The sequence below is a fragment of the Haemaphysalis longicornis genome, unplaced genomic scaffold (genome assembly GCF_048455015.1).
Source record: "Haemaphysalis longicornis isolate Haplotype H1 unplaced genomic scaffold, Haemaphysalis longicornis Haplotype H1 scaffold_6, whole genome shotgun sequence".
NCBI classification, from domain to species: domain Eukaryota; kingdom Metazoa; phylum Arthropoda; class Arachnida; order Ixodida; family Ixodidae; genus Haemaphysalis; species Haemaphysalis longicornis.
Window position 1 is genome coordinate 9,230,166 of NW_027526407.1, and position 25,128 is coordinate 9,255,293.

At 42.4% G+C, this 25,128-nt stretch overlaps 1 protein-coding gene across 1 annotated transcript; it reads right to left on the reverse strand.

Moving 5' to 3' along the window:
* Nucleotides 1–1,084: 1,084 nt before the first annotated feature.
* Nucleotides 1,085–24,830, reverse strand: LOC144141789 (lipase member M-like). Its single transcript, XM_077673283.1, has 6 exons — nucleotides 24,711–24,830; nucleotides 18,117–18,345; nucleotides 12,114–12,228; nucleotides 10,431–10,581; nucleotides 7,183–7,278; nucleotides 1,085–1,195 (listed from the first exon to the last, which is right to left on the reverse strand). Exons 1-6 carry the CDS (start codon nucleotides 24,828–24,830, stop codon nucleotides 1,085–1,087), a joined length of 822 nt encoding a protein of 273 aa, XP_077529409.1.
* Between the last annotated feature and the right edge of the window lie 298 nt (nucleotides 24,831–25,128).

Consider the following 25,128-nt stretch of genomic DNA (forward strand, 5'->3'; position numbering starts at 1 on the left):
GTATACACTTTCTTCTTCAGGGACAATGGTTCGCTGCCGTTAATTGTCTGCAAAAGCCTGCTGAATGCACCACACCCCATTCTTATCCTTCTAATTATCTCTGCCTCGTGGTTGGGATCCGGGGTCACTACTTTGCTTAAGTTGATCTATTCACTCACCGCTTCCACTGCCTCGCCACCTATCTCAAAGCTCTGTGCTCTGCCGAGGCTATTGAGCATTACTCTAGTTTTTTGCATATTAATTTTCAGCCGTATGATTATCTCTGGTTGTCCAGTGCGGTAATTATGTTTTGCGATTCACCGCCCGAGTTACTTAGCAGGGTAACGTCATTTCCAAACAGTTGCGGTCTATCATGTAAGCCTCAACAATTAATCGGTCTGTTTGTGAGGAAGACCTGTACAGGATGCGTGTCTGGGAGAAATTGGGAGTGCAACCCATGCACCTACGGCAACGATCAGCCAGCTGCGCGGCCCCCCATCGGCGCTTTCCCAGCTTCATGGTACTCTTTGAGCCTTACATTGGGGCACCAGCCTTTTTCTTCAACGTAGCACTTTTTGCATGACAGGGGGATCCTGTAGACCACTCCGTGGCGAAATCCACAAAACTTCTGTGGTTTATGACAAGGCGATTTAAAACACCGGAGATGCTTGCGCTGGTTGTGGTGGAAGCAGGCGGGCATGGATGCACAGCTACTTTTGGTGCCGATATTGATGACCTGCCCGTTGTGCTGAATGAAAATTTAAACATGGAAATCTCGCGGGTGAATGCGACCTGTCAGCTGTCCTCAATGGTCGAGCGGTTCTGGTTTGGGTTGGTGTGTTACACAGACAGTGAGATGCCTACGACGCAGGGTGCAAACGGACAGTCACATCTTTCTCACCTAGAACAACGTTCGAGTCCTTCCAGGTTTCAACTCCTTCTGGACGGACGCTTTTCGTTCTCTCGGAGGAAGGACAGCGGGAATCGAAGGAGGGAATGAAGTCGGCCGCAACAGAAGTGTGAATTGGGGCGAAAACAATAAAAATCCGCTGGCTACACCCTTTCTACCGCAAGTTCCAGCGCTCGGAGTAGCTGAAAATCTTTCTCAGATGAACAGCAACGTCGACGTGAGGTAGTATTTGTTGTTAGGCTTGACAGGCTTAAGACCTTGCTTAGGCGCGTGCACATCACTGGCTGCCGGCTTATTAGGTACCACCTGGGAGTAGAGGGAAGGGAGGGTGCGAGCATGGGCAGATGTAGGATTTATGCCCTCGCTGATGGCATGTCCGTTGTGCTGGCGTTTAAACTTGTACGTCCACCGCCACAAGCAAACTTCAAGCTGTCCCCAGTTATCGATCGGGCTGAATTGGCGTTTTACGGTGACAGTAAGTTGTATACGACGCGGGAAGGAAAGAGACAGCTTCATTTTTTTCCGCTAGAATAAGTCTCGACTCCTTCAAAGTTTCACGGGGCTAAGTGCTAGTTGCTCAATCGGAAATTAAAAACAAACTGGCTTTTTTTTGTACATTTCGGGTACTGCGACCAGCTTCACTGGTCATCCATCCTCACACACTGCAATGGGTGAATTTTTTGTCATAGACAGCGCGTGAACGCGTTTTGCGAAGCACGCGCAGCTTGTTCTTTAGGTTTTGCTGTAGGCGTGAAACACCTGGGGCAGGATGCACAGTTTCATTTCGGTCCTTGCACATTTGAGGACACGCAGTTAAAACAAGTAAAATAGTTCGTGTCAAGTCGTGTTATGTAGGCGAGTGTTTTATTAGGTAAAACACATTGGCTAAGCTTTGTAGCTTTCAATTTGGTCACATGTGCCTAAATTGCAGAATTGTATTTATACCGAAAAATCCAGCATTATAATTCAACAAAACAAAACTTTACTGAGAGAAGTAATGCAGGCGATAGTATAAAGGCTTATCATATTAAAAAATCTGTTTGCTATTCTTTTTTCTGTGCTGTGGAGTTTCGCAACACTTCAAATTCTGCACAGGTAACTAATACCTCTTTTTCTGTAGTATACAAAATTACTTTACATTACCAATATATTGTGCAATGTTCCACAAATTCAAAATGTAACGAGTTTATCTTTTAGTTAGAACATCTTCTAGCAATACAGGAATCGACAGTAGGTCGGAAGTAACAATAATCAGTATGGTGCACTGTAAAATAAGTCGCCTATATAAATAGTAATTTTCTTCATTTACAGTTTTCGCAATTAAGCCAAAACGCTTTGTCCGCCGTTAATGTATTCCTTAGAAGACCTGCAAGTGATGCGCGGTTAGAGGAGCACTTCGGCCACCGAAACAAACTTCAACCAGTCGGTGCCGTATGGTGCGAAGGGCAGTTGGAAGGAAAGGCACCCCCGTATCGGGGACAGATTAAGTGACGGCTCCAAGTTAACCGCGGCTGTAATGGCGAGGTCCTTATCTGTGGAAGTCCACGAAGGTCACCCGGTTCTTGCTGCATCCGCGATTCGCTTTTCATGCTTTTACGCCCTCAAAAGCCCCTCTACGGATGCCCTGGCCCAGCGATTTCGGCAGAAATTTCCCCACGCGACTTCCCGCCTATGCCTAAGCCTAATATTTTCAGCTTACTCTCTTTACTTATCGTTTCGTAGTGCTTGCAGGTACTAAGAAAATGAAACTCACCGACCTGTGTTTTACGTATACGTGACCAAATACCCATCATACTATAACCCCACGTGTCGAACACGCGTTCCGCCCGCCGAAAGCTTACATGGCCTTCACAGCCCACTGCTTCGTGGTTTTTTTCATAAAAGGCAGATAGCTTTAGACAAAAAAAACTATATCTTTGTGCTGGTACAGGTGTTCGTTACAAAAACAGCAGACGGCAAAATACGGTCGGTGACCTATTCACAGTGCGTCGCCTCGATTGTAGCAAAGTTAAAGGTAGTGTGTTTTTAAAAAAATGGTAAAAGTTCAACACGTTATTTTGTTTTTCCTGCGGCAACTAGCTCATTTCGGAAACATTCGTTCGTTTGTCATGCTGCATTGTTGAATTTGCAGAATTTGTATAGTAGGTTCAGTAAATGGCAAGCATTCCGGGGGCATAACGCACTGCGGGTAGTCAAGTGAGTAATTCCCAGAATCACAACCACCAAAATCACCCAGCACAGCATAATTAAACTATATTACGCTGGTGATATAATTATGCTGAGTGCGTAATATAACAGCACTACTTTTTTATTGATGCTCAGTTGACATTTTGCGCTGTATACAGTTCATGTAAATGTTTTCTCTCCTTCCTTTATTCGTCCTAAATTTGGTTTTTGTCTTCTCGTGGTGTCTTGAAACTGCAACGTAATAGAAGACTACTTCAGGAAAAGACTAATTTTTTAAGACGCCACTAACAATATTAGAGGGATCTCAAAATTCTCAACAATAGAGTTTGGAGTTCTCAAGTGATCTTAATCACTCGTTTTATCTTCCCTCGCTGTGTGACGCACCCTCTCCCCCTCAGTGACGCTTCGTGATTACCAAGCGTTCAACCGCGTAACTAAACCAACCGCCTACACTAGCTGACCGCGTGCTCCCACGATACGGGGTTCATCACACCAAGGGCCCAAGATGAACCGAACTAATATGGCATTCCCGCGAAGGCTTTGTCCGCAGAGCGATGATCATACACTACGCAATTGTGCCGTCGCGAGTTGCCTGCATGCAAAGAAAAATATTTGACAGGGAATTTGTCTTGCAAACAAATCTGACACTGGTGTCCAATATGGAAGCTAGATAGCTTAGCCAATTGCTTTACCCTATTAAATCTGCGCCTCCATAACACGACTCTTTTGCTTGTTTCATCGCGCGCCCTCGAAGGTGCCCCCGCCCTCCACCCCCAATGTGTATTTTATGCCTGCAGGAAAAACTTCAAGAACCAGCTGCGCATGCTTCACAAAAAGCGCTTGCGTGCTGTCTATGACAAAAAGATACAGCTTGACAGTGTGTGGCTGCGCACGAAACAGTGTAGTTCCCAATTCATCCTGAATCTTTGAGCACGCCACCTGCTGCGAAGTGCCTCGCAGAGGAAGTGGCTGCGCGACACTGTTGGTGGCTGCGCATGCTAAAAAAAGAAAGCAAGTGCGAACCTTCCCCTCCCTTTTTTTAGCAGCGCAACTAGCCCCCAGCGGTGACCGCTGAGCTGCTCCGCCACGCGCCCGCTCCGGCCGCGGGAGCCGTTGCCTAGAAAAATTTGACAATGACGGTACAGTAATAAGCGAAACCTCACCGCCGGCGACCAGGCTTCTCATAGAATGTAACTCCTGGTTTGACGCTCTTAGATGCGACGCATCTCTTGCTCTCGGACTTGCCCTTCCTGCGTCGTCGTCGCGGCGTCCTTCCGCATCCCTCAGTTCTCTCCCACAGCTGTGTGCAACACTCTCACTTTGGCTCATTAGCATACCACAGCTGGCGCGCTTGTTTGGCGCGCGCTTCGCTGCGTTAACACCTGCTCCGGTGCGCGCAAGTGCGCGCATGTAAGACTCTCCTCCGTTGTCTCCTCTTCTTCAATCGAGTGAATATAAAACGGGTATCGCGCCGCGGCGGTTCAGTCAAGCGCTCACTCTCGCACTGATGTGACCTTGCTTTGGCTACTTCGTGCTTGACTTGATTCTTCCGATGAGGACGTGATGGAAGCGACGGTCCCTTCAGTGAGTGGTGTGACACAACAATTACGCCCATCGTCCCGCGTATAGGAACACCCGCATGCGATGGAAATGCATCATACGCGTTCACAACACGTTTCACGCGATTTAGAGAATCAACCTAACGGAAACACCAATTGAACCCCCCGATGCGTCGCATTACACCAGAGGTCCCTCTCGGGAAGATGGGCGTAATATTTTACAATGCACCTAAAGGCGTATCACCTTGCACACTGATGAACGGAGCTTCTGGGAGACAGTGTTCTGCAAGGAATGTGTGCTGCGTTTTCAGAGAGGGGCATTGATATATCTTCTACAAAGTAATATTTAACGCTCCTCAGCGCGAGAACTGGCTATTCTTTTTCCCAATACATTGCCCTGGTCTGCAGCAAGGTTGTTCTCAACCTGCTTTTGTTCCGGCGGGCTGAAGCAAATACTAGCTAGTCGCATTTCCAACATTCTCAATTTAGAGTGACCTATAAATGTAGTGGCGAAAGCACCTAAAACAAGAGTGATAAAATTCCGGCTGCTAGTTTTTGTTTTATAGCAGAAACAAGCATTACCCAGGGGCAAATTGTTCGGCCGATTCAAAGCTCTTTGGCAACATGATTTGTCTGCATAATTGAAAAAATATTTTATGTCAAAGAGATAGAACACGTGGCTCTGCGGACACAGAATGTAAGGTTTGCTATAGGCCCCGGATTCACCAAATGGCACTGTGTCCGGCACCGAGTGGAAAGCCTTGGCTTGAGGCGAGACCTTAAAGTGATTCATTTTGCGAAAGCGCAGTTCTTCTTGTGATTTTTATTAAAGAGAAGCCCGTAAATGGCATCATTGCACGCAAAGCGTCATTGCCTCTGTGGTTGCTGTAGTTGGCGGTTAAAAAAACTTGCCTTTTCCTAGACGAGTAAATAAAACACAGCATCTTCACGGGACCAGCACGGTAGCTTACAAATCATTATTTCTACGTTTCTTTTCCGCCTAAAAGAATATGCAGTTGCTGTAGTAGAACAATTGTTATTTTTGCCCTTTGGGGACTGTTGTTGTTACTGTTGTTGTTGGGGTGTTGGCCAAAAATAAGAAGCGGGTGCCACCAATGTGGCCCCTTTAGAAATTCCAAATACTATGAAGTGGGCATGTAAAAGTCCTAGAAGAGTGCACGCCGGGTGACAACCGAGCGCGATTTGGCGTGAGACCAGCTGCACTTCAACCACGCAGAACCCTTGTGCCAGGGAGGCTGTGGCGTGTGCAAGTCCGCTTGCTTAAGTAATCCGCGTTGAAAGAATACCAAACTGAAGCGTACAGTTGTACGGATGCCCTCAGAATCAGGCAAAAATACAGAAGTACATCGCACCAAAATCCAAAGAAATAAAAGTGAACAAGTGTGGCGAAACTAGGTAGCCACTAAACGTTCCTAATAAGTGTCGCGAAGCGGTCACCTTCATAAAGGTAAGCAGAAATATTTATTAATTTATTTAATAATTTGTTTATTTTTTTGTTATATAAGTTTTATTTATTTATTTATTTATTTATTTATTTATTTATTTATTTATTTGATTTTATTCGTTTGTTTAATATACCTTAGAGGCCCTTAAAAGGGCATTAGGCAAGGGGTGTAAAAAAAGCAAGTGTTACACATCATACAGAATTATTTCACGCCTTACAAAACATAGCAGAACAACTACTATCGCCGATGTTTGCAATGAAAGTTCAAGTCGGAGGAAGATAACAATACAAAATAAAAGTCGATTGCATAGTGCACACACAAAATTTACGCACATGAATTACAAAGTGAACCGAATACAATTAGGTTAGTAGATGAAGAAGACAGCAACCAAAGATAACCATATATACGGACGCGACGCTCACCAAATGGTTGCTATAGTTCGGAGTAGGCACAAAAGAAAAAACACAAGAAAAAGCCGGGAGCCTATGCGCGCACGCAAAAAACATTTTCAGTGTACAACATTCTTAATCGGGTGCAAAGAGCGACACTGAAAAAAGAAAATAACAAGAAAACACATCCTGTGGTACCGAGACATTCAGAGGATTGTTTGTTGTTGTGTTAAGGTAAATATATAGCCTAAAACAACACTTCACTTGTGATGGGCGCCACATACACGGTAGTAAAGATATTAAATGGCCTACTATGTGTTGTTACCTTCTCTAAAGAAACGTTTTTGCTTTCCACATTCCTACTCCGTGGCATAGACAATTTCTTGGTAATCGAGAACGCAGACCGGTGTATCCTCTCACAATATCAATATATTCTCTAGCAGTTCAGTATACGTTCCAAGTGTTTCTGCGATCACCATTTCAGCACTCCTACCTTACTCAAGCAGTACTGCTTCCTCATCAGATAAATTGCACGTATTCACTGGTGGATTTTTCGCATATACCCTGTCACTGGTATACTAACCCCTAGCAATGTTTTATGCCAAAAAACTGCCTAGAACAGCTTACCTTTACTGCCTATGTGGGCAGATATCAAAAAACTACCGAAATGTAGAAAATAAAAGTATACCTACCAATGGCCTCTCGATGTACGGGCCAAATATTGCCAAAGGTGGGACTGCAATGTTAGCCAACTTGTAGAACGGTGCTAGCCCAGCGAACGCCTTTACCTAGGTTAAAAGAGCGCATTAATAGAGGGCAGATACCTATTGCTATATAAACAGTGGCATTGTATGCACACTTAAGGGTTTTTACTTGATACTGAAAAATATTCATTCTTTGGAGTTAGCGTTTCAAGTACGAAGACACAAGAAAACGTTTTATCTTTGAAGTGTACAAACTTCTTTTGTGAAATTTCTTGACTCTTTGGTGTGTACTATTCTATGACTATTTTGTATACAACCGAATACTCCAATTTATGAAAGCATCTTGTATTGGTTGGGAGTTTCTTAACCCGGCTAGATTTTATTGCATGAAATTGTACTTTTTACAATACCTCTGCTATGATAACGGCATCCCATCGTGCACCATTTTAAACACCATTTTATTTGAACTGATGTTGAAACAGATGCAGAATGGAACTAGTTTATAGTGCGTCATATTGAATCGCGCTGGGTATAGTAACACCAATAGGACGACGAGAAGGGTGGACGATGTGCAACTTGCCACTGTTCAATAAAAAATAGAACAAAAACGGGGGAGAACGAAGTTCGAGACTTTGGTCTTGCGCAGGAAAAGCTGATACGAACAAGAAATCCCACGCAATTGAAATTGATTGAAATAAAAGTTAAATAATTAGAACACCTTAAAACCTAATTCAACTTACCAGCAGGGGAAACTACTCCTCTCCAAATACCTATTAGTGGTCCTACTTGAAGCGTTTTTTGGAGCCTACTGATGATTTCGAAGTATACAGAACTTTCATGAGCATAAATATTAGCAAAGCATTACACATAGACAACATTTAGGTTAAACCTGTTAGGTATGTCCTAGAATTTATTACCCCAATATAAACTAATATTTACAATTCAACACTTCAGAATGCTGCGTTTCTGGTAAAAACGAAGCGAGCAAGAGTAACGGTAGCTTTTAAGCACGGAAATAAAAATGATCCTAAAAATTACAGGCCTATATCTGGATTATCTGGAAACAAAAAGATATCATTACGGACACAGAATTCGGTTTTCGGAGATTAAGGTCACTTAAACAGCCTTGCTATTAGAGAGCCCATATTGTCAAATATAGAAAACAGTAAGTTTACTTTAGCACTTTTAATTGATTTTAGTTAAACCTTCGACTGCCTAAACCATAATATTTTAGCTGAAAAGTTAACGCAATCAGCGATTGGTGAAAGCCCGTAACACTTATGAAATCCTATGTGGAAAACAGAGTGCAGTGAGTGCGTATTTCTAGTGAACAGTATATTTTTCTACCCATTCTAAATGGTGTTCCTCAAGAAGGCGTGCTAGGTTCCTTGCTTTGTAATTTATATATAAATGATATTGCAAACACTGGCCTAAAAGCAACATTTGAAATATATGCCAAAGGCAGCACTATACTTCTTTGTTACCCTGATAAATATATTATAATGCTCAAACGTAATGCGGCTCAAAATAATTATTTCATTGGTCAAGTTGAAACCTAAATAAAGTTTATATGGCGAAAACAAAAGCAATTCTTTTTTGAGTTATTAACAGAAGAGTGGAACTGAAATATACGCTAAATTTTGCCAAACATGATGTAGAATATGTAAATAATGATAAAATCCTCGGTGTTACGTTCCAATCGCAGCTATGTTGAGAACATATATATTACACCAGTAATAAACTCTTTTCTGTAGCCCGCGAGATACTGCGCCCGCGACGGTTCTTCCCAGGAAAGCTAAACTAAACATCTACCACGCTTTATTTTCCTCTTTAATAGATTACTGCAGCTTAGTATGAACTACTACAACTAAACAAAATATCAATAAACTACTTATCTGACAAAGAAAAGGCGTTCGCAATCTTGAAATCTTGATTATTCTTCTTCCACTCGGACATTCTTCCCACGTTACAACATATTCAAGGCAAATTACAAGTACGACTTTCGAATTCCGCGTGCCTTCGACTTTGTTTCGTTGCCAATAAAAAAAACTTTCTCATACAGTCGGCATCACTCCTGGTCCGAACTCACCCTATAAATACCCATAACATCGACAACTGGCACAAGGTAAAATTACGCAATAACTACAAATTCCAATCCCTAGAGCACCAATAGCCATTAATTCGGAGTAGATAAGATTTTGGAGCTAATTTTTTTAGAACAGCTAAAATTGTTTTTGGCCACCAAAGAGATAACTGCAAACAACCATTTGTTGATTGCTAAACGTAAACAATATTACTCCTTGCAGCGCAAAAGGTTTTGCTGTTACCCTATTTCTTTGGGTATTTCTTCTTTTACATATTCCATTCCCATTACCATGTATAGATTCTCTCGATGCATTTTTATACACTTACAAATTTTGATACATTTTAATGTTTTTATACTTGAGAGCGTTTTGACGTCGTATATTTGCATCTGGTTTGTACCAGTGAAATGGCATTTTCGCGAAATTATTTACTGAACCTGTTACATCCAGTGTTTTAAATTGTGTAAAAGGCAGTTTTCTATCGATATGTTTCATTTGAAATGTTAGTTTGTATAAAATGTTCCTGCCTCATACTACGACAGTCGGGTAAAAGTTAACGGGCCCAGTCAAGCTGTTAGGTCTGCTTTTACCCCATGGACCCCTCCAGTAGTATTTCTGGGAAATAAACCGATTGAAAAGAAACCCATATGCTAGAGATGTCACAAAAATAATGTACCGAAAGTACTCAATAAGACGAATTTAATATTACTGTGAGTTATAATACCTCTTATTTATAGTTCGCATGGCTGTAGTGGCAACATAACTTAAACAATGCCGAAATACGTATTGTGAGAATCAGCTGCTCACGCGACTGTATCACTACGCCAAAAGCAATCTACTTTTCATCAGTACGTAGTTACAGTGAGGTTGAAAATATTCCATAACTGACGTTTTGGGTAAATACATTAGGTTTTACTGGTGAAAAAAACACCTCCATTTTTGCTTTTTAAAAAAGGTCGCAAACCATTCTGTGTCTCATACCGCTTATTAATAAGAAAGTATTCTGAATGAAATGTAGTAACATCTCATTCAGAATTTCATTTCAGAAAAGTATCCATTTTTTGAATATGTAGGTCGATATACATAACGCACACCATTGTTCACTGCTGTGTTCTTTATGGGATGGAAAGGCTGAATACTTCAAACAAATACCTTGGCATTGTATTCAGGCTTCTCAGACATCATGGCAAAGAAGGTGAGGGTGCCTTGGGAAATACCGATGAAGAAAAGTTGTCGGTTTGCGGTTTCGTTCAGTATATAGTCGATCTGCGCTGGCAGGTCATAGAAGGCATGTTCCTCAAATCTGGAAACATCAATCACCTGTTTCTTTAGAACGCCCAAAACTCCGATAAAAATAGCAAATTGCATAAATCGAAGTGCGGTCAAAATACAAAAACACCTAGTAAAGCTGCACTGCAAATAAGCATAGCGGCTATGCTCAAATACAAATAATAATGCATGTACATTGAACATTGATGCAGACTTAAGGCTGTGAAAATGCCGGATAACAGTCCCGAGAGCAACAGTGAAAAAACCGAAAAGCTGTTATTGCCAGTGTGATTAATGTTTTTGAAAAATAGTGACCGGGAATTTAGGAATCCTGCATTATGGCCTCCGAGTGAACAACTTTGAATCTTTTATTCCAACATCAAAACTAAACTTCAAACTTTTGGTATTCGCAACCAGATATTACATAATTATGAATAGGTTCATAATAAACGGTCTTCATTTGTATGATTACTCCGTTTAAGACTTGTCCTTGAGTAGAAACGTTAGTAAACCGTCTCGTTTTGGTTTTTTGAGACGTGGGTCAAACTGTGCCGTTTTAAGCTCCCTATGGCACCAAGACAGCCAGAACAGAGGCCCTTGCTATGAATGTAGCGAATCAAAATAGGAAATGAGGGGCTAGTTAAAATGAGACAGAAATAAGTGTTAGCACTCAAGAAAACCTATGGCAGTCCTGGTGCCATATGGAGCTTACGAGGGTTCAACGCTGGTCAACCACTCTCGACATGTCGTAGACAATCGAGTCAGGGACCGGGGGTTAAAAAGAATGTCCCCTTCACCCCTAGTAGTCCGAGTGGCGCTGGCTACCACCTCAAAGCGCCGGCAACAAAAATACTTTCCTCTCTCCCTTCCTCTTTTCCAACCTTCTGTAGTATAGTCAGTATAGTTACGACGTGTTATTTTTACTCTCCCGCTCTTTTACTCTCCCCAAGAGCTCTCATTGACGAGGGTGAGAAGAAAGGGAAGCCCTCGGAGGCAAAGTGTGTATAAGCGTTTTTCTGTCTATTCTAAGATAACCCCCGTAAAAGAAAGATTCGCCTTTCGAAACTGTTGGCAACAATTAAACCCTCGTTCATTGTTTTCCAAGTGACCCAAGTTTCGACCTATATATATATATATATATATATATATATATATATATATATATATATATATATATATATATATATATATATATATATATATATATATATATATATATACATATATACATATATATATATATACACATATAACAGGCCCCCTTTGTGCCAACTCCGTAGGGAAGCCTCTGACGATAGTTCACCGCACTAATAATTTTGCCCATATAAACTAATACTAAAGGGGAAGTGATATCAGCCAATTTCTTACCGATATAGATATACCCATGCATGGGCACACCAAACTTGCTACACATATACGTACTACGTGCTTGCATAACTACACCCTTGGAAGCTCTGAAATTAATTTGGATGGTTTAAAAATGCATGAAAGTAATTCTTTACGTAGGCGCTGCAACAGTTCTTCATAGAAATTGTTAACATTATAGCCGTAAAATTTGCTACTTACGAAAAGTTCCAGAATTGCCTTGAACCAACGCTTAGTGTTTGGTGCCTCCGGCCGAATGTGTTTCCACGCGTATTTCCGAGCCACACGTCGTATCCACTGTCTGCTAAAACAAAACCTGAAAACAGACACACATTTTTATGCAACATTGCTGTTACCGATAAATATTAGGCCTACCTATTAACAGTTTGCTGAAGACCCTAAACTTAGTACGATTACTAATTTAGCCGTAACATACGTTGTGATAATTAGCAGAGGACCAATGCGAATGTCCACATGAATATTTCGGGTAACTTGTTAGGTGTTGAAATTAAAAGTGCACTCAATGAATTGCTGTGACAAAATTATTGTAGCGATTACAATTCCACACCCAAAGGCACGCTTCTAGTAAATCTGTCATGTATTTTCCCTAGAAATTGACCTGTCCTTTGCTAACAAACGTGTTCTCCTGGTGGTAGCATGCTTCCTTTATCTAAGTCAGTGGTTCTGAAGCATGAGTGAGTTCTGGACCCCTTTTGGCCTTGCAAAAGTGATGGGGGACCCCACGATAAACTATGTTTCTCCATGCCTCAATGTCAAATAATTTGCACATGCAGCTAAATTCCCAAACATTCTTATCAATGACCCCGTTTGCATCTGATTTTTGTGCTGATGTCTGTATAATTATTAAATAAATTGATTTTGCAGCATATAGTCCCCGAAATGCCACCATGCTGCATTTTGTGTGTCTGCATTTTCTGCATACATCTGGGGTTGTGCAAAAAAAATGGCGGCCTATCCACTTCGTGGATGATGGCGAGGGTGCGGAGTATGGGGACTCGAAATGACATAGAAGTTGTGCCCCGAGGGACATCCCATTTCTGCCCCGACCATCATTCAATTTGAGCCATGAATTGCACCTTGAATATTCCCTAAATTAAGCTGCAACTCACGGCTCGCATCAATTTTTTTTTTGCTTGATGGTGGTGTGCGCACGGATGGACGCGGACAGACATTGGGAGGTACTAAAGTACTCCGCACCGTTACCGGTAAGGGAGTAAGACGTTTGACTTAAGGGTACTTACTCACGGTCGTAGCCCAATGGGTAAGACGACTGACACTGTGTCTGGTCTACCAGAGACTTGTTCGAATCCTGCCCGTGCCTGTGTTAATTTATGTGATTGTAACTGCTACGCGCATGTTCGCCGAGGGACATTGTGCGGTCCTAAGGTGCTCCGCACCTAAAAAAGGCAACGTAAAACTTATGCTGCGCGAAAACACTTGCGTACATGTCGTGCAGCGAAGCCACCTCGTCGCATTGCAGCGAGGTTTGACAAAAAGGAGATAGAACAATGAAGGGGAGGGGGCCAGATGTTTCAAACAGTGCTTTACGTACCCCTGAAATAGCCTTCCGGACCCCCTGTCGTCCTGAATCCCCACTGAGAACAACTCCTTTAAGTGCTAGTCAATTATAAATAACGGGGGCAACAAGTTTTTTCGGAAAATAATTCAGAAAACTTTCTTTCCTCATGATATAAACCACACCAACGAGCCACAAAAGTGGGGACAGCGACATAATTACGTCTGCAAGCTTATTGATTCCCATTTATACCGATTTAAACTAGTTAGTTTTGTAAGTTTGAGAATTGCGAGGAAGCTGACTCAACCCACATATTTGGTAGTTATCAGAACCTGTTGCTCCTCTCGCCTTTTAATACCTGTTGAAAGATAACCGAATTGGTATTCACCAATTTATGAAACGAAGTCCCATTCGTGGCAAGCAGTGCGCAAACGGTAGTGTTTGTTTAGCGGCCAGAAATCTATATGTGGTTCTCTACATTTTGTTTACTTTCCCTGAAAAACTATTCTTGAACGTACCTTTCCTTTACGACCACTTAATTCCGTCCTGCCCGTGTTATCCATGGGGGGGGGGGAAGAAGGGGATGTCGAACAAGTTAATCGAGCTCTGTGAAGGAAGCGCGCAATGGACGCGAAGCTGTGCCTGAACAGGCCCAAAATAGCCGTCGCTAAAGCAGACGCCGATGCGCCCGTCGGCGTGAGCGCGCGGGGAACGCTGGGTAAATTCACCGTGCCGTTTACACTGTCTCCGTGAGTGAAATCCGCCCTTCCCTCCGCAGCCGCTTTGTGAGTTTCTTGTCCCGCACTCCGCGAAAGGACCATTGGCTCGTACAGGCAGAAAGCTTTGCTTTAAATAGTGTCTTCGGTTTGGCTGCACTCGCTAAGCTTGTTCAGGCAATGGAGCACTGAACTCCTTGATATTTGAGGTGTGCACCCGGCCTCTACACTTTTATGTTCGATTTGGCGACGGTGCAGGGACTGCCGGATGAGCTCCCGACCTTCCCTGCACTCCCAATGAAACAGGTGCAGAAGCATACACAAAAAGTGGACGACCGGTTCTGCACAGGCCGCACCTGCGCTGAACAAGTTCAGCGTGAACCGGCTCAGAAAGTGCCGGCCAAATGGAACAGTACTACAATACGAGCCCGAAAAACAGAGGATGACAAGACAAGCGTTCAGGTGGTGTACACGCCACCTGATTCAGCTATTTGCGTAGGCGGACCTCGAAAAGAAAAATGAATCAGACTATGTGGGTATGTAGCCGACACAAAAACGCCCTCAAAACATTCTTGATGTAATAAAGTCGACAGTTGGGCTATTTAGTGTTGCTATGTCATTACGTAGCGTTCGGAACAACAGGAAACCTCAGAAAAACAACACTCACAAGTCTTTTTATTACGCATAAACACAAATATATACTGAGAATCAACACGTGCCCAGGTCAACCTCTCGATAGTGCGGTGAGAAAAACGCAAGATTGCAATGAGAACAAGATTGCGGTTTCCTAAACACGAGATTACAATGTTTACAACCGAGATACAATGTTTACAAGAATACAACCGACAAAACACCTGAGTTACTGCATTTGATAAGAAAATAAATTTGTTTTTGTGTGTGCCACGGACGCGTGGTTGCTACACTTTTCATCATTCTTTCTTCTGTACAATGCGTCCATTTCCTCTCTTTTGTATTCGTGATCCTGACGCCACAACGAGCAGGTGTTTGCGAACATTGGTAACATTGCACTTGTCTCTTGTCTGTGGGGGTCGGGCTATTACGAGTGATGTGCACATGAGTATTTTTCTGGGGTGACCTCCGGTCTTCAGTGAGTGGAATATTGATGCACTTGCTTGCCTGATCAATATAATTGTTTTCAGATGCCAATGACACTGAGTACACAATTCCCGTGTTGCGCGGGACAAGTGGAGAAGCATGATTAACATTACAAAGTCTTATGTCGAGACAACCGTCTTTACGCCAATAAAAATCTGATCGAGCATATTCCGAGCAGAAAAAAATCGCATGGCTTGAACAATGTTGCTGGAAGTTACGGGGTTAGAGTACTTTTTCTGCTCTGAATAAGCCTGGAAAGATTTGTACATTGGTAGAAAGGAACTTGTCTGGACCGAAGTCTTTGTAATGTTGAGCATGCTTCTCCATTTGTCCCATGCTACACGGGAATTCTGTGCTGATTGCCATTTTCAAGTGATTACGTTTATAATGGCCAGTGAGGCAAATGTATCAATGCTCGACTCATGGAACACCGAAGGTCACTCCAGAATAATCCTCATGTAGACATCACTCTGCATTGTGCGACCCACACTGATAGGAACCAAGTGCAATCGCCACAACACCAGTGTGTTGTGGCAGCAAAATCACGAATTACAATAGAGATAATGGAAGCATTTACCATAAGAAAGAACGATGGAAAGTGGGTCCGCCACGCGTCTGCGCCATTTCATAAAAAGGAACTTTTTTTGTCGAATGCATTGACTGAGGCGTTTGTTAGTTGTTCGTTGAATGTCGACATTGTAATCTTGTGTTTTTTAATACGCACTATCGAGAGGTTGACTTGTACACGTGTTCGTTCTGAGTATATATTTGCATTTCTACGTATAAAACACACTTGCGAATTAGCGCCGTCGTGTGGGTTTCCTCTGGAGTCGTCTTCGCTACTTAAGGATGTATTCGTGGTACGCGTCACAACAGCACCATCCTTCAGAAACTGCGCACAGTGTTGCTATTATCCGATAGTGTATATTACCGGTCGCCGGTTTACCGTAGAGTACGCGGCGGTGTTGTAGAGGATACAGATGCCAAGAAAATCCTCGTTAGCCCGCCCCTTCCCCCTAAATTGTGGCGTCCAGCGACAGCGCAAGGCGAGGAAAAATTGTTCCTTTTCGGATCTTCCATAGGGCGGGCCGCCCGCCAGTGGAGGCAGGTTTTGCCAAGCCTCCGGCTATATCGCGGGCTCAAGTGGCCGCCACAGTCCCGCACGTGCGTTTTGTGCGTTCACGTGGCGTACATAGAGGTAGAGGTTCATTAAAACTGATTTGATTGCAGCACAATTTCGTAATGGCATAGGCATCGCCTTCAGGACGCGATGAACCAAGGTCCGACTGCGTCCACGGGAAGTGGTTTCCGTGTTTCTTTACGTCACCCCAATCGTCACCATCCGCAGAGAAGCTTTGCTTTTCTGCAGTGGGTTTTTGGGTGAACTACGGATTACATCATTATGAGGCTTGAGGATTTCAACGTTACTTAAAGGCAATAACAATGTATACACCTCTAACGCCGAAATGGCACCTTTAGGGATCGCAAGAAACTACTTCTACAGCACCTAAAAGTGAAGTAAAATAAAAGGATAGTTAAACGTTTTCACATATCTGAAGATTTGTTATCATGTACGCGCTCTTTGATGCGGAATAATGTAAAACCATACACAATATTCTTATCATTCAGCGCATCCGTAATTTTTGTTGGATAGAAGAAGCTTTCCGGCTTATTGCAATTTTTTCAGAAGTAATTACTCTAGAGTTATTTAGGCTACTTTAAGTAATTTCGGAACTAGTAATACTGAGGTCAAGAGTTTGGATTGTGCAGAGTTTCAAGTTTTTCGCCTAAATCAATCACGTTTCAGAGCAGACCAAACTATCCCTTATAAACGTATGGGAGGAACCTTTTGACAGCGAGTAACGTAAAAACTATTTAGAGTTCGGTAAATTATCTTAACAGCCCTCATATCCAAGTCGACTCCCTGATCCAGACTAAATACTACGTTCCTGCAATTGCTCCACAGGTTCCTGTGAATACAGAATTTTGACCGACAAAGCTGGGGACAGGAAGACCTACGGCAAGTTCTGGTGTAATATTACCTATCATTGAACAAATCGCTTCGCATAATTTGTGTGGGAACTGCATACGATATTAAAATGAATCTTTATCGTATCAAGCAACGCAAATGGCATGTTATCCTGCTCTTATTCTAAAAAAATCAGCTACACCATCTAGGCCTTGAATTTTTACAACCTACCTAAGGACGAAGGCAACTGTTAACTCGCCATAGGAGCAAATAAGTGAGAGTGTAATGCTTAAAATTTAATTTTTTTTGTACACGTGCATGCTTACTGTGAAGATAGTTTATTTTAATACTGTGAATACATGGGTGCCTCACCTAGCGTAATGGGTCAACCAGTTCCGTTTTTGTTTACACAGTTCAGGAGACGTAATGCTCTGTTTCAGGTCACTGTTCTGTCGTAAACAATTATTCAGTGTGGAGTGCAAATCTCCAACAATGAAATACTGTTTTTGTTTGCAGAACCTTCGCTATACGCTGCATACGCCAACAAACAGAAAACTATAGCCCAAATTTTTCCTTTTCTTTTTGAGAAGAATGATACCAGCATTGTCAGTGTGCTCACCATCGCCCATAGAACAGCCATGGTTAAGAATTCCAGCTTTATGCCACATTTTAAAGAGAAGTGTATACGTAAGTTATTGCCAACATTGACACCTGGAGTTTTATTATTATCCAAAAGGTGCATTCCCATAACTTCCGCTCTCACAACCTAAATAGCTTACACCACACTACAACAAAGCAACCTGATTGGCTGAGGTGCTGTACTTCATTAATGCTTCATTGCAATTTTCAAACACTAAACTTCTTACCTAGTGACTGGCCCGGGAAGTCAAGGACAAGAGACGCTGAGTCCGCCAGAAGGCCCGTCATTACAAATATCGGGCCAAGACTGCCACATTCTACCATTCCGGATTCATTCCCATAACCGCAGGTTTTGTTCCTTCCGTACGGTATTCGATGAACGTCAATCAGGTAGCCATCCTCCGTTGTCACTTCGTGGGTCTCAAATGGGTAGCCCTTTTCTCGGATCAGAGATTCCTGTACATATCGAGAAAATGAACAGTAATAAGATTTTGATCTTGTTATGCATGCATGTAGCTCATAAACAAAGTTCTTCCCGGTGTCCTGCATAACTCAACCCACACGTGCTCTGTCCCACCTTTACACACACATCAAAATTATTCGCGAGTTTAAATTATTCTCAATATCTTTATCTTTCCATCAAGGAAATGTTTATGTACGCAAGGGCCACGTAATTTTTTTAAATTGAACACACCCAACGAGTTCTCATAGTCATGTCAAATGGAGATCACCGTGAGAGACAGACACTGAACATGTCCATGTATTGGTACAGAATATCGATGGAATTATGAAACCTTGTAAAATTAAATTTTTAACAAAAAAAGGACAAGTTACTTTTGTTTAGGATTTGGTAATCTTACGTCCTAGCTTATCTATAACATTTTGTCACTGCAATAACTGTCTTTGTAATTTTTAGTGCCCCACAGCGTATCTAAAGTCACATGTTGGCGCAACTGAAGGTTGGTTTTCTCTCAACAGTACAATAATAGTTACACGCCAATAAGTTTATAGCATAATGCATTTCTGATTAAGCAAATCACAAATTGTACAAAGTGTATGCTCAAAATGTTTGGGTAAATATCTTTGTCGCTAAAACTGGCAAAATTTTATCTGTTATCAATGTAAGAGTGTAAGGAAAAGTTTTATTCGCGGCTGTTCAAATTGTGGAGTACTGTGGAACGCTGTATGCACCTATAACCAAAGATAACTTAGCCAAAGGCGTTATGAATTTTAATGTTTTTAAGTGCCATTTCGCAAACTTTCGCTTTGTAAAAATGTCTTGCGCCGGCTAAAACATTTCAACGGTGGCTTGGTAATTAAGAGAAGCGCCAGCTCCCCACTGAAACATCTGACGTTTATTAGATTTGTGCTGAACATAACATTAGAATATCCAAACACCGGAGCTTCCGTCTAGTAAAGACCTAGTTTTAACGTCGGCTCCGTTGGGACATCTTTCAGTGCTTAACGGTGCCTATTTTTGACACTCCATTCAGCTCGTCATTCTTGCATCGTTTCTAGGATGTCACCATACGAACTCACTAAATTATTTGACCCTCTTAGCATGTATAATAGCGTTGCCCTCGATTTAACCACATTACCACAATTTTAAGTCACATATTGGAAATCAAATTTCAGTTACTGAAACTCTAAGTATGCGAGAAAGTGTGAATAAGTGTTGGACTTTTGAACGTATACAACCCCTGTACTCGTGTACTCAATATTCTATATCCTCATGTCGTGTACGGGTTATACTATGGTCTCAGTAACGACATAAAAATTCTCGGGGGAGGGCGTGCGACTGTTTTTACAGGGAAAACACCGTAAGCAATTGTTTGCAAGCCGTTTTTTATGTTTTACACTGGTGTGTCACAACAAACGCAATACTAGCTTTTTCCTTTCTATTTATAAAGCTAAATGAAGGTAAGATTGTGGCCTTTTGCTCGGTCATAATATAATTTATTAGGAATTGCAACCAAATAACTAGCCTTTTCTACGTTTTATAGAAAAAGATTAGACAGAATAATTATGAAAATAAACCTTCGAAAAAAAGAACGCCGCCATATGCAATAAAATGCGTGCGCACCTGCCCAAGACGGATTTTTTTTTTTACACTGTTGTAATTCTTTAAAAGATAACGCTGATTTTAACAAAACGTTTCCAACTCTAATTCCCTTCGTTCTGTAAAAATCTTTAGCCTATAGTTGTAACCTATACATCTGATTTCAAACTTAACCAATTATTTACATCGACCATAAAGCCAGGCAATTTGAACTTTTTCGACAGTTAGAGTTCGGCGTAATTTCTGTAATTCCTGTTATCATGCCGGCTTTGCCTATTTGTTTTCATTACTTCAACGTCGTAAGCACAAGCCTAAAAATTAGAAATTTTACATTTATGCGCATGACCTTTGAGCGTAATGCATCTAGTCGGAAAGCATCTCCACACTTGGGTAAGTATTTGAACCCCGTATTTCAAAATGCCAATTCAGGATTTTGGACATAGCTCAATGAGGGGATGGTCAATCTGAAAAAAAAAAGCTGCAATTATGTGCTTGTGGCAGTAACAAACCCAGGTTTTTTATTTGCGGGCTAGTGCATATAAACGTTTTTGTTTTGAACTACGATAAAAGGGGTGCCAAGCAAGCCAACGACCAATATTTTAGGCATGTGAACCCGGGATGCAGGACAAAATGCTGGACGGTTGGCTTTTAGCGTAATTTTCAGCCACATTAATCGTAGTAATATGTAAACGAATGTTTAAATGCGCTGCGATTATCACAGGCACCTCATTTCTTTAAAAGCGTTTCTTCTTAAACTTACAGGCAAGTTCTACTGACTTTGTTTTACATAGGATAAAAACGGAAATTACTCAGGGTATTTTGCGGGGCAGTGCAGAAAATGTATGGGATATATGTTCGTATAGGCATACCATGTTAAACCCACTATGCATCCTAATGTATCAAATTTGCTGGTTTTATTCGATGCGATAGAAAAATATGTTTTACTCGAGCATTTTTCTAGTGTTTCCATGTAATCGCACCTGTCCCTCAAGCGACATGCAGCGAATCATCGCATTGAAACTTAGGATGGCAAGCCAAAGTATAACACTATCTTTATATTAGTATTTCTTGTTACAATTTACTGTGTTCTGACGAGAGAGTTTGCTCACGAATTTTTCGCATAAAATAATGCTTGTAGTCGGTGGTTTATGCTTAATTGCTATTGCAACCCTCTCACTTCTGAATATCATGCGGAATAGCGAATATTTATTATGCACGAGCATCTACCTGTCCGCATATTCCCACTAGCGTTATGGCGCGCCCTGCAAGTCTCCTTTTTTATCAATACTGTATCGGGTTTGGAAGTGCGCTATGCTAATTGAACCTAGCCTAGCATGATTGAAAAATAATGAAGAGTTTCTGGTAGCTCTTGAGATGGGCCAAAAATACTGGTTTACCTAACGTAACCCCATTTGATTTGCTGACTCTCAGTAGTGCGGCCAATTATTCGTCTGGCACTTCGATCTCGGCAATTATATAACCTTAATTTGAACCTAGAGTTTTCCCTCAAAATCTTCATTTGACTCAGAGACATGAATTTTGGTTTGTTCGCTTTTTATCACATTTTTCCTTGGTCAGTTTTATATGTTTGTTTTCTCAACAAAGTCGGAAAAAAGACAGAATGTACCAGCAGAGAAATATTTCATCATGGGAACAGGTTAAGCGCCAGGCACAACTGCAGGAAGTGAAACAGACAGGAAAGGGGCGCTTAACCGGTTCCCATGATGAAGTACCAACTAGCTCGGACATTAATTCAGACAAATATTTCTTTGTGTAGTATACGCCTCGAGCTTCGCGATCGCTGCGCCGCCTGCCGCCGCTTCTCGGCGGCGTTGACGGGATTTGCGCTGCGTGACTGATAGGGGCTCGTGCAGTGTTTTGGTTCTATTTCGCTTCTTTTCGCCTTTCCGCGCCATAAAAAAAACTTGTTATAGTGACGACTATAGGCAAAGAGTACGTTTAGGTCCCTTAAAAAGCAGCTGCGTCTTCGTAGAGTACGCGATCGCCTGCAAGAGCTACCCGGGGACGCGGTTCTGCGCGCTTCGTCACCGGTCTTCCGGGCGTCGGTGACGGCAGCAACATATCACCCATGTCACCCCCAAAACATCAGGCACAAATGAATTCTACTGACGCCTCGTTTAGACCTGATATTGGCACAATGAAAGGTTGGCGTCATTTTGCAGCGTGGACGTTAACGAATGCGGCTTCGTTTCGCATATATACGCCGCAGAAAAATATGTTTCGAGGATGTGATTACCCAATCCCGGACAATAACTTATGCCTTTTATAAGAATATAAACCATGCGAAAATGTAAAGTATATTCCAAGCCTGTGCGTCGTTAAATATGTGCCCGCATACGCCATATAGCAAGAACCAAGGAAATGAAACCACAGAATGTGTCAATGCGGAATTTAGAAACATAATAGTTCTAACGGAAATGAAGAAAAAAAAACAGTGCAGCTTCTGGCATGCTAAAGACGTTCGTCTTAACATAAGCCAGGTAGGTTTCACTAGACCAACTATACCCGAAATGCACTGCTATTTCGCGAGAAATCGGTGGGGGCGGGCGGGAGGGGGACGCCGTGTACAAATGCGGAGCGGAATCAAGCAATGAATTGACGTTTTAGTAATCCCACACATAAATCTCGTGTTCACTTTCCTTTTGTTTTTCTACTTTAACGAAGAGCCGATCGTACGGCGGACGCATTTTTGGAAGTATACAGGGTAGGCTAGCTGTTCTACAAGCGATGAAATGTGTCGTTGAAAGAGTGTGGTATGTGATAAGGCCCTCTGATTTCAGTTTCCGGTTTATTCTGTAGGCTCCCTGTGCCATATGACGATATTTCGAAGAAGCAATTGGTCGCGGATGCGGATTATATTGTAAGCCCGTCTCCGCGCTGCTCGCAGAAGATATATAGCACATGAAAGTCTGCGGGCGCGCACCTCACGACAAGACGACTCTGTCGTGTGCTGAATATTTCCGAAATTAACACAGACTGGCTTGTAAATGCTGGTGATCAATATCTGAGGTATAATATTGGCAAACGTAACTGGTGTGCTGTCAGGTATGAGCGCTCCGCTGATTATGTAAGCGCACAAAACCGATTTAAATCGTGGTGTATAGCCGTAGCATGAACATATGAGGAACCGGTGGTTACGGAGACACGGCTAGTAAATTCAGGTCAGTGTAACTACAATCGGCTTCATCATACGCCGATTCCGCGACGCCGGCCTGTGACACACACCTGTCGCTTATACAGACCGAAAATACCACACTAAGATCGCGTCGGAAACATTTACACTTTCGTAAACACACCCCATTTGCGAACAGAGTGGCTGCTCCACACAAACATGAATTTCAAACACCCACAAATGGTAAATCTCAGTCGTGAACGTGCCGCAAAAGCAGCGGCGGCACTGGGGAGCGGGGCGCGGACTCCCGCGCCTGCTTTCGAAAGGGGCCGCTAGGGGGATTTCAGTGGCGCCCCTACAGGCCGCGCTCGAGGCGTATAGGTATTCACACTTATCTCAGGTGAAAGTTCGGCGAATAAGTCATTATAGTTTGGTTGCAGCTTGGTGTCATTTATATTTGCTTTTTATATTCACCCGAAATCACCATGGGTAATATTTTGCGGGCTGTATTTATTCGCCATCTCCAATTACGTTTCATATTCCTACTAACTATATCTTAGTACATCTCACAGGAGCGTAAAAAACTAAGCTCTCGTATGTTGTCAGCTAGAGTTGTTGCTTTTGTAACTAAGTCACCGGGAACGGGAACCGCGACATAGTTCGTTAATTCGAGAAATGCGTAAAACTGGCACTGTCATTTTACAAGCGGTTGATCCTGTAAATTCGATGCCTAATGGGAGTAGCATTCCAGTAGCTGCTGTGACATATTAATTGCGGTGGCCGCGGCGCCCGCTGCTCATAACTTAGCAATGCGCGAAAATTTTGCAGTGAAAATAAACAGCTCTTGTTGAACACGGAAAAAAGTTGTACCTGTCAATACCTCCGCATTGCACCCGGCGCACTGGCTCAGTGGCTAAAGCGTTCTAGTGATAGAGCCCAAAGACTCAGGTTCAGTACACAGACGTGAAGGCCACTTTTCTTGCGAAGCGAAAATCAAAACTTATTGTGTGTCCATATTTCACCGCATGTTACATCTGCCAAGTTGGTAAAAATTCACCCGGAGCCGTCCACTACGGCGGGCCTCACCACCAATGCACAGCTTAGGCTTGTGCAATCCAAAAATCAACCATATCCGAAATTTGGCCGATCAGGGCAACACAGAGGCACAGTATAAGTGACACGCTAAGGTTGCAGAAACACGGGTTGGTGCTAGCTGACATAAAACATTGGGAATTGTGTGCAGACAACTTGTTTGTACTAATCACCGCATCCACTGCTAGGTAGCTCAAAGGCACCAGCAAGGTTGTAGACCAAGCGCAGAGCTTATAGCTACTTCCAAAAAGGTGTGTTTTATGTGTGGAGTGACTTCAGAATGCCTTTATAGAGAACACCCAAACTACTTTGGGTGAAAAATATTTCCACATGGCCAAATTAACCATTATTTATGTGTTCTCGTACAAGCGAGGTGCATAATTTGCACGTTTCGTTTCCAATTAAACTGAACACATCTTTAAACAGTGCTTCTTTCCCTTCAACTTAAGCAAAACTGCTACTAAGTGCGTAAATTTTATCATGCTTGGACGAAGTAAACTCAAATGCAAACGAAAACAAAACAAACGGGAAACTCACAATTGTCGGACATCCAGCTGGAGTTCTGTCACTTCGCGGGATGAGCCTTGAGGTTAAGTTGAGCGCCAAGCCAAAGCTGCTCAACACAAATCTCGGTAGCCATTGCCCAATCGCCACCATGTTTGCAGACGCTGACTCTTCTTGGCGGTTTGTATTTGCCAACAATAGTCCTTGTCAAAAATTTGTTCACGTTGATAACGTTCCCGTGTAGACCAACCGGCGCGGTTATGCGTGAACAAAGGTGTTCTCAAAATCAAAATTACCGTTAAAAACTACATACTCTGCAGGCGCATATTACTATACTTCTGGAAACAATCCGGAGCCACAAGTTTTCTTCAGGTGATTTAATTTAAGAGCTATAACGACACTCTTTTCTTTCTTCAATGTAGCGTGCCAAATTTTTATTCTGGTATGCCGA